The sequence below is a fragment of the Leuresthes tenuis genome, unplaced genomic scaffold (genome assembly GCF_036924035.1).
Source record: "Leuresthes tenuis unplaced genomic scaffold, fLeuTen1.0.hap1 SCAF_5, whole genome shotgun sequence".
In the NCBI taxonomy this organism is placed as follows: domain Eukaryota; kingdom Metazoa; phylum Chordata; class Actinopteri; order Atheriniformes; family Atherinopsidae; genus Leuresthes; species Leuresthes tenuis.
In genome coordinates, this window is record NW_027325359.1 from 13,490,117 (window position 1) to 13,499,571 (window position 9,455).

The 9,455-nt window shown below is 44.1% G+C and overlaps 1 protein-coding gene across 1 annotated transcript; it reads right to left on the reverse strand.

Annotated features, from left to right (window-relative positions):
- Window positions 1-1,765: 1,765 nt before the first annotated feature.
- taf3 (TAF3 RNA polymerase II, TATA box binding protein (TBP)-associated facto) lies at window positions 1,766-8,187 on the reverse strand. Its single transcript, XM_072386142.1, has 7 exons — window positions 7,813-8,187; window positions 7,149-7,391; window positions 4,702-6,530; window positions 4,527-4,609; window positions 3,458-3,731; window positions 3,143-3,249; window positions 1,766-2,656 (listed from the first exon to the last, which is right to left on the reverse strand). Exons 1-7 carry the CDS (start codon window positions 7,976-7,978, stop codon window positions 2,542-2,544), a joined length of 2,817 nt encoding a protein of 938 aa, XP_072242243.1. The 5' UTR covers window positions 7,979-8,187; the 3' UTR covers window positions 1,766-2,541.
- Between the last annotated feature and the right edge of the window lie 1,268 nt (window positions 8,188-9,455).

Genomic DNA, 9,455 nt, shown 5'->3' on the forward strand with positions numbered 1-9,455 from the left:
ACTACAGTAAAGTTGGTGAAGAAATTCAGGAAGTAAAGTCACTGATGACTCCGCATTAAAACCTTCTGATAATCTGCAAAACACCTAATTCCTCCGTATCCCGGCAGCATTTCACCAGCGTGAAAGATGGGAAAAAGTGACATCAGACATGGAGGGCCCCCATCACGAAATGTTGACTGTTCAGAGCTGTCTTCATGGCTTCTGAGAAGTGGTAAACTACACTATGCAAAGGATGACACCGTGTACACAATAATAAGGGCATTTTATTTTTGTGTCAAACAATGTCCTCGGACTGAATTTCAAAAAAAGAAAGAGGAAATGAGTTTTTCTCAGTGCAATGAATCACGCGGTTAGTTGTCAAGTAATTAACGGTTTTTACTTTCAAGCTCACTTATCTGCTCTCAGGTTTTAGGGAAGCTGTTAACACATGAGTGAGCCAGACTCAGTTTTCTTCACAGTAACCGGAGCTTTTTCAACGCCGTTCTAAGAGAAGCAATGCCTCTCCAAATTGGACATACTCAAAAAAAAGAAAGAAAAAAAAAACAGTTTCAAAGCGAAACTCACAGTAAGGTGAGGAAAGACGCCTGGTCATACCTCAGTCATCTTTGAGGCCTGTGGTGGCCTAAAAAGTGGAAAACTTGGATGCATGTCATGGAGCACTGTCCTGTAGAAACTGACTTCTCCCCCTTATCTTTGCTTGATGAGCTCCTGCACTGACAGCAGACCTGGGAGTTGATTTTCTAGTGCATATCCAGCCTGAAAAGGTCCAGCAATCCTTCCTCGTCTAACTCACAGTGGGGCCCCTGAATCCAATCCAGCTGCAGGTTCATCTTCCTGCTCCGTAAAAAAACCCGGTGCCTCCTCTCATCGTGCGTTTTTGTGACTTTGCTGACTCTTCTGAAGCATTTGATTTCCCAGTGTTTGTACCTGAAATGCACAGCTGTTTCAAGAGGGCTTCCTCTATCTAAAAGTTTTTTTTTTCCCAAGTTTTGACCTCTTGTTGTCAGCTGAATCTTTTTAAGACTATTTTTAAACAAAGCCAATATTAGTTTTCACACTTTAGGCAAAAATACCTCCTCATAAAACAAACGCATATCATCTGAAAACAGGCGAATCCGATCAAGAATTACGAGTAGAAAGTTTGGAGATGGAGAACTCTCACCCTGTAAAAGCAGGGCAGAACTGCTCTGATGGGACACGCATGTTCCAATTAAAGACTCAACATGCATTAAGTAAAAGATACCTGTTGCATATCTCACATTCATAAAGTGGTGAAACCTGCGTCATGCAATCCGTTGTGCTGTCTTGCACCTGAGGAGCAGCGAGCCGCAGTTTCTGTGTAAAGAATGACACCGTGTGGCCACTCATGGAAAGGAAATAACACGACCACCAATGGGAGGGGAGACGGTTTCAGAGCATCAGTTCCTCAATCAGTCTCGACAATAAACTGCACTAAGTGCGTGCAGATTTTTAGGATAAGCAGAGTAGCCTTGAATGCACCTAACAGACCAGTGCAAGGGATGATCCGGGACTCACAGCACCGGCTGAAACAAGCAGGAACAAAGTTCAACATGCCAAACTTGATTTGTTAAAAATATTTCCAATCTATTTTTTTTTTCATAGCAAGTGCAAATAATAAAGATAATGATAATTATCAAAGGAAAAAAAGAAAAAAAAAGAAAGCATAACCGCTATGAAGTGTACACAAGTTGAAAGTAAACAGTATCTGACAGAAAATCTGGGAACAGTTACAACGTTAATGAGATTTACGTCTTAAAGTCTGCGAGTACACAGACTGTTTATCTTTAATAATGAAGGATCGGCAAAATGAATTACATTACAAGCACAGCTACAGTATAACTCCAGGACTAATCCATGTGAAGGAAAAAAAAATAAAAATAAAAATAAAAATACAAACTTTAAATTTAAAAAAATGTACAGAAAATCGTCGGATTTAAAAACCAATGTCTGAAAATGGTTTTAGCGAGTCAGAATCCTAAGAACAAAATGCACTTGGCTTGGAGGTTGGTATTTACACATTTATACATGCCCGATGCAATCATCATTATATACAACACATTTCAATGATACTGCAGAAAACCGGAGAGAGGTTTTTTTCGACGTGGAGGTCACTCCTGCGGTGGCGACGTGAAGCAAACTGAAATAAAGACGACAGATGGCAGCTGCTCTCTCCTCTGCTTTGAGCCCTGATCGTACAGAAGTCGCGGTCATACAGACATAATTGTCAAGATCTCCTACAACTGGACATCCAAAACAAAAAAGCAAGCAATTTACAGGGGGAGGGGGGGGTGGAAAACAGAGCCCACGTAAAAACTAAGGCTGAATATGTGCTGGTTAAAGCCTTTTTTTTTCCCATTTTAACCAACTCACAATGCATCATGGCTGACATCATTAAAAAAATCATCAGAAGTCAAGTCAGCCATTATTCTAACTTTCTTTTGTCTTTTTTCAATTTTTACAGCAGTGCCATGAGTGTTCAGTGATGGCTTTAGTCCGAAATATGTGCTTTTTTGCATAGGCTCAGTGTGGTTTGTGTTTTCTTTTCTTGTGTTTTTTGTCCTTCTTCTTGCTGGAACATTTAACGCAGAACCACTGCTGGTCCTCGGGAGGCTCTGAAACGACCCCGACGCAAGGCCTGAGCAGACAAGAGGGAGGGAATTTGCGTCAGTGAAAAGATGCAAGACTGATTCTCCGTAACACGTTTTGGGTTTTTTTTTTCAGACAAACAAAAGACACGGAGCGTTTGGGACTGCAGCGACAGCCACAAATCACAGCTCGTCCCAGCCAGGGTCTCATATGTGGCAAACCTTAAGCCTTAGGTCACACAAGCGCTGCAGCCTGGAAATTTTCAAGGCATTTTGTGGAGGAGCTGCACAAAAAAAAAAAAATCATCCTTCAACGAAAACAAAAGGGATGAAAGTTTTTTAAAAAAAGGTTGAAATGACCTGGAATCTCCACTCCTGTGGCCCCAAAACTAGGATAGCTAACAAACCTTGAATTTTGCAAAACTTTTCATTTTTAAAAACAAGGAATAAATACAGACGTTTAGAATGTTGCAAATATACGGAATAGAAGAGATTAATTGGGCCAGATGAGGGTTTCAGAGCAGTAAATAGCTTACCAATGATACCAGTCATCACAGTCGTCGCACCCTATCATGGGACTGCCATCATCAGGTTTGTTGCAACCAGGACAGATCCAGATCTGGTTCCCCCACTCATCTCGGATCTTTAATAAATCAGAGACACAATAAAGCATCGCAGGAGCAACAGAACTCTTACGTAAAGGTAACAGATTACTGAAAAAGGGAGAAAACAGCATTACGCGCCTCGTTTTAGCTCAAGTACGCGTGATGGACTTCTCACCCGCACTTTTAAAGCCAAAAAGCTGAAACCTGTGAAACGTCTCGACACATATTTAGCGTACGGGAACTTACCACGTAAGTACTGACGGTCTCAGTCACTACGCTGCGGACCGGTGTCTTGACGGAAGCAGCGTGCGGCAGCATAGAGGGTGGAGAGAGCAGCGTTGACGTCGGGGGACGGGGGGGAGGAAGAGGAGAGGCGGGTGGAGGCAGAGTCGGTGCGACGGGGGCGAGTATCGGAGGCGGCGGGGGTGTCCGGGGACGATTCCCAGGCCCCGACTTGGCAGCGGGAATCCTGGCAGCTGGCGTCTTGGGCTCTGAATTTGGAACCACTTTGCTGATAACGCTGGCGTCGGACAGAGACGAGAACAAATCGGTAAGAACACAGAACCTCTCACTGCGAGCGACAGCACAGAGCAAGAGGTACAAGATCTACATCAGGAGAGACCTAAAGTACACCACAAACATCTGAAATATAGCTAACATGACTGTAAAATCTCAGTTTTTGAATGCACTCGTCTGAAAAACACAGAGCAGTTGCAGTTTTTTGATATTCTGACTAAAACTAAGAGATATTTTTCCAATCAAAACATAAATGAGGAATATTATAAATATACTGAACAATATAAGCATCAATACAACGGCAATAATGCCGTTTTTTTCAGATTGATGCAGAGATTAATGAGGTTTAACATCCACTATGTCACAACCTGAGGTGGAATGTTACTGTACAGACTGACTAAAGTACACCTTTTAAAGTTAGTGTCACTTTACCAGAGTTTTCAGGGTTCTTTCTTTGCAACTTTATACCTGCTCTCTGCCACATTTTAAAAGTCAGCAACTGTACTTTTAACTCAGTGGCTTGAATGACTTTTCAGGAAGCAACTTTTCGTACTTCACCCAGTCCGAGGGATACCACCTTCCTGCAAATCTGAGTGACTCAAACCAAACTCAAACAGGCACTTTTTGAACTAAAATGTAAAAACACAAGGACCCCAGAGAACAAAGCGACTCAGCTCTTAAAGAAAGATCAGTGTGAAATAGTTCGATTGGCTCAGCCTTGAACACGAACACGATGAAACATAAGAACGAAGCAGTAACGTCAGTAGTTTCTAAAAGTTGACCGTCTTTCAGTACTTACATCTTGTCCTGCCCTGCTCCCACCCGGAGGGTCAGTCTGGGGATGACTGGAGATGGTAAGGCTGCTGGAGTGTCTATTTTCACCTGAGCAGACAGGAAGGAAGGATGAGGTCATTCTCAGTGGCAGCTCAACACACACAGACATAACGATGATGAGAAACAAAAACAGAACCTACCTTCTCCAATCGAAACCTCTCCTTTTCTTTCTCTTTCTCCTTCTCCCGTTTCTCCTTTTCTCGCTCTTTTTCCTTCCTCTTCTCTTCTTTCTCCCGCTCCTTCTCTTTGGCCTTTTCTCTCTCCTTGTCCTTCTCCTTGTCTTTCTTCTTCTTCTTCTCTTTCTTGTCTTTTTTCTTGTCTTTTTCCTTGCTCTTTACCTCCTTATCCTGAAGGATCGGGGCCAGGGAAGGCAGCATGGAGGGAATGCGCAGGCAGGTTGAGGGGCTGAACAGGGGAGGAATTTCACTAAGAACAAAGGGGGACAGAGCAGAGGATCTCTGCTTGTCCTCCTTGTTCCTATCCTTGCCCTTGTCCCTCTTCTCCTTGTCTTTTTTACTTTTTTCTTTGTCCTTCTTTTTGTCTTTATGTTTCTCTTTCTCTTTCTTGGGGCCATCCGGATCTCTTGATTTAATTTTGATGGAGCCCTCAGGCAGAGTAAAGTCTTGCGGAAAAAAGCGATCTTCATCTTTCAAGCCGAACTCCTTCCATGGTATCTTGATATCCTTGGAAAATTCTTTGTTTTTGTCCCTGTTCTTGTCCTTGTTTTTCTCTTTGAGCTTGCTCTTATCCTTTTCCCGGTCTTTGTCTTTTGGCTTATCTTTCTCCTTCTTCTTCATCTTAGTTTTCAGCTCCTTCTTCAGCTTTTTCTTCACTTCTAACGATGACACGATCTTGTTCTTCTCCTCAAACACCTTCAGCAGAGGCTCAGGGGTGGGTGGTGAGGCCGATCCTGACGACACATATTCTGCTTGATTTGGGGGGGGGGCAGATGGACCCCCTTGGTTGGCCTTCCGGATCACCTCGTTGATTGAATCATCCATAGTCCAATTTCCAAGGCCTGTGGGCACCTGTAGGTGAATTGGTGCTGGTGTGTCCTTCAACACATTGCCAGCCCCTATGGGGACTTTAGGTGTAGACGGCTCCATAATGGTCAGTCTCCTGGGGCTGGAGAATCCATTGCTATCTGAATCAGAGCCCGAGGAGAAAGCAAAAGGATCAGGTTCCCGCTCAGCACATGCTCTAGCTATCACAGCATCTATAGAGTCATCAATGGCTGTATTATCAGGCTCTAGTTTCTTGAAAGGGCCTTCAGCTAGCTCCCTGTCCTCGATATTCCGTCGCATATGAATGTTCTCTTTGCCCATTCTCTCGCTCAAAGCTGACAGCGGTAGCTTATGCAGACCGTCTGTCTTGCTCGGAGGTTGAGGCGTTTTAGCTGAACTCATCTTTGGGCTCTTGGGGCTTTTAGGACTCTTTGTCCTGCCTGGGGATTTCTTCCTTTCTTTAGATGGTTTGGGAGAATGGATGGGACTACCGACCACTGGAACCGGAATAACCCCTTTTGGGGACTTAGTTCGTTGTCTACCGGGTGACGAGACCTTAGGCTTCCTTGTTGGAGTGGTGAGGCCCTTTTGATCGGTGTGTTTCGGTATTATCGGCAGAGGTCTAAAGGAAGGCAGGGCTGCAGATGGCGCTTCAGGTGACAGGGGATCAAGGCTGTCGTGAGAAGGCAGTATGCCGGGCGGAACACGCTGTGGGTTGAGGGAGGTGAGAGGCTCCCTGGGTTCAACCCCCCATTCAGGGCTGAGGCCAGGGTACATGCGTGGTCTCTTGGAGGTGGGCATCATGCCCAAAGCAGCATCAGGGCTGTCCAGGTGCCTCTTTAGCGGGTGGTTTTCGTCATTGACCGCCTCATCTTCGTCCGCTTCCTCCTCATCCTCTTCCAGCGCCACCTGCATAGCTTCAGCTGATGTGCCCATGTCAGCAGGGACCTCTTCCTCCTCCTCTTCTACATGACAAGGAGACAAAAATTAATTCAAGTCCAAGACTTACAATAAAACAATGTAGATAGTTCATACTCGATTAGTACAGCACTCTGAAAGAGAGTAATATACTGTAAATGAGATACTGCTGTTTTAACATTTTCTGAACTTGTGTTAAAAAGTTTTAGAAAGTGTCTGAATGGAGACAGTTGAACAAAAGCAATTTCCATTCCATTCGAAATTAAACATGTAACATAAGCTTAATAATTTCTTAATCTATAGTATTACAGTATATGTTACAGCCCTGCCATAAACATGTCACTGGGGTTACAATCACTGATGGAAAAGTTATTAGAAGTAATGCAGCTACACAAACCACAACACAAAAGGACTAGAGACACTAAAGTGATGACTTTCACGTTCTATTGGAAATGCAAATAAAGTTGTAAATCAGTCAATAAATATTCAAGGAAGTGATTGCAGTACTTTTTTGCTGTTAACGCTAACGGTCTGGTAAGCTAGCCACTTTGCAGTAGCTGATAAATACCCGCCTGCTCCAGGAAGTGACCAAAAACAAAGCTGTCGGCCTGCATAACAAACTGCACATGCTCAGCAATCTGCATATGGCCAACAAATGTACTGACCTTCTTGTAAGGAGACCAGGGGTGGCATATAATCTGGAATGTAATCCTTTCTTTCCTCTGCATCTCTGGCTCCAGGCTGAGGAAACTGCAGGAGATTGTTTTTGCTAACAGGAAAGAGCGGCGTCTGATGGGCAAAGGCCACAGGCTCCAGATTGTTGACATAGTCCTCCAGTTCGCTCAGACTCACCCCCAACAGTCTGAAGGCCTGGCTGACATCGTCCAGCACTGGATCAGTTCTTCCATCTTAAACACAGAACCAAAGAAAGGTATTTGAAACCCGCACAACCTATGTGTGATGCTTTTTCCTGAACTATGCTGCTGCAGTTGAGAAAAAAAGTTTGACTGAATCTCAGGAGGTTCCTTGGCTGAAGCCAGAAATGATGCTCAACAGGTTTCAGACTAAAAAAAAAAAGTAATTTAACAGATGAAACAGGAAACCATTACATCGAGCATCTACTTCTGGTGGTCAAAAATAATTAGAACACAGGAGAAACAGACGAAAAATATACATATAGCTGCGGCTGTGATATGTAGCTACTGTACTTTTTGACACATTAACCTATGCTAGGGGGCGCCAGCTTCAGAGCGAGTCAACAACAACGTGACCGACTACTTTGGGTTTATTGGTTAGAAAAGTAATCAAAATGTCAGAGACAGCACTTACACAACTCAGAGTACCGGTGGCAACCTCTGGCCAGCTGCTGGATGTATCTATGCAGCACATCGGACAGCAGATCGCACGCAGTGAGCTGAACCGCATCCCAACCCAGAGCCTGGCAGATCTGCGCCACCGAAACACGCAGCAGCGAGCGGGCATAGCTCTCGCACATCTCGCTGACTTTGTTGCGGTATAAATCCCGGTCAGTTCCTCTTCAAAGGCATGTTCCCGGTCTTCATGTTTCACAGAACCCCCTGGGGGCTTGGGAAAACCCACTAACTCGGTTAATTTTGGACATCTACTTCAGTAAATATATTGGCGCTTTTGCCAGAGTCGCCATCTTGATTCCATCGATAGACCCATCCCCGAAATCTAGTCTGCACATGCGCACAAGTGAGCACCTCCCTCCGCCGCTCTCCGGTGTTCGAGAGGTTCACCGCCGTCTGAGCAGGCGCAGAAGGCTCAACAATGGATGACATGCAGCAGGCTAAACTGAGCCGGTCAGGTCAGAGGCATAAGGTCAACATTTGATAAGTTACATGGTCACTGTCGTCATTGCCGAAAAGGACGGCCTGTAAACGAGTCCAAAGTTATTTTCCTTCAGAGCATTTTCACGTAGAGGGCAAACCAGTTTCGGTTTTCGCTACTTACCGCTGAGTCACACAGGCGCCGCACTGCTAATAAGTACAAACATTACGACTTTTTCTATTTTCTCTACAAATAATTTAATTGTTTAGGGCGACTTATTGCACGTTGCCACTTCTTAATAATTTGAAATGGCATTCTTAGAATATCAAGCAGCCATGAGCTAAATTTGAATTTCGAAATGGTTGACTCGCAGATATCAAACCACATGAGCCAGCGTTGGCCTGCAACTTTAAACGCTCACACAGGGTGGTGCTGGAGTGTTGGCCGCGGACAGAAACTTACTACAATCACGTGTCTTGATTATGAGCGTCCCTGGAGGATTAAAAGTAAAAAATGAATAAAATGGTCCTCCAGCTCCTGCCACAGTAAAAAAAAAAAAAAAAAACTTCTCCTCAGAATGATGCTGCTGTAATAAGGTTGGACATAAAGGGGATAATGTCAGTGAGCTGATCCTTAGTGCCTCCGCTGGGAATCAAATCGTTCCAGTAGCTCAGATCAGAGGATTTAGCCTCTGACGGTCTAAATGTTTAACATTATCTGCCTCCAGTGTGTCCATCAAAGGATGTGGTACAACGGGAAGGGTCACACATCTTTGTCATACTAGAAGGAAGAAAAACAAAACAAAAACTTGTCTCATGCAGCTGAATGCAAATAATTTAAGAGAAGACATATAAGTAGGTTTTCTCCATATCACTGCGTCTACTCTGTTCCAAACAAACCACAGATTGTCCTGTGTGGTTTTCCCATCATCACAAGTGTTGACCCACCCACACGGGCTACTGTTTACATCCAACGCTGGTTGCTTAGCTACATCCTCCTCCTCCTCCTCTTTGATTCCGTCTCCAGTTTCAGATAGGAAACATTGATCATTCAAGATTAATGTCATATTCAGGCACTTTGAACTCGCAGTCTGACAAAAAGACTGCAGCTGCATCCAACTACGGAAAAATGGCAACGATAACGCAGTTTGACAACAATAAAATTGCATCTTTTCTAAAAAG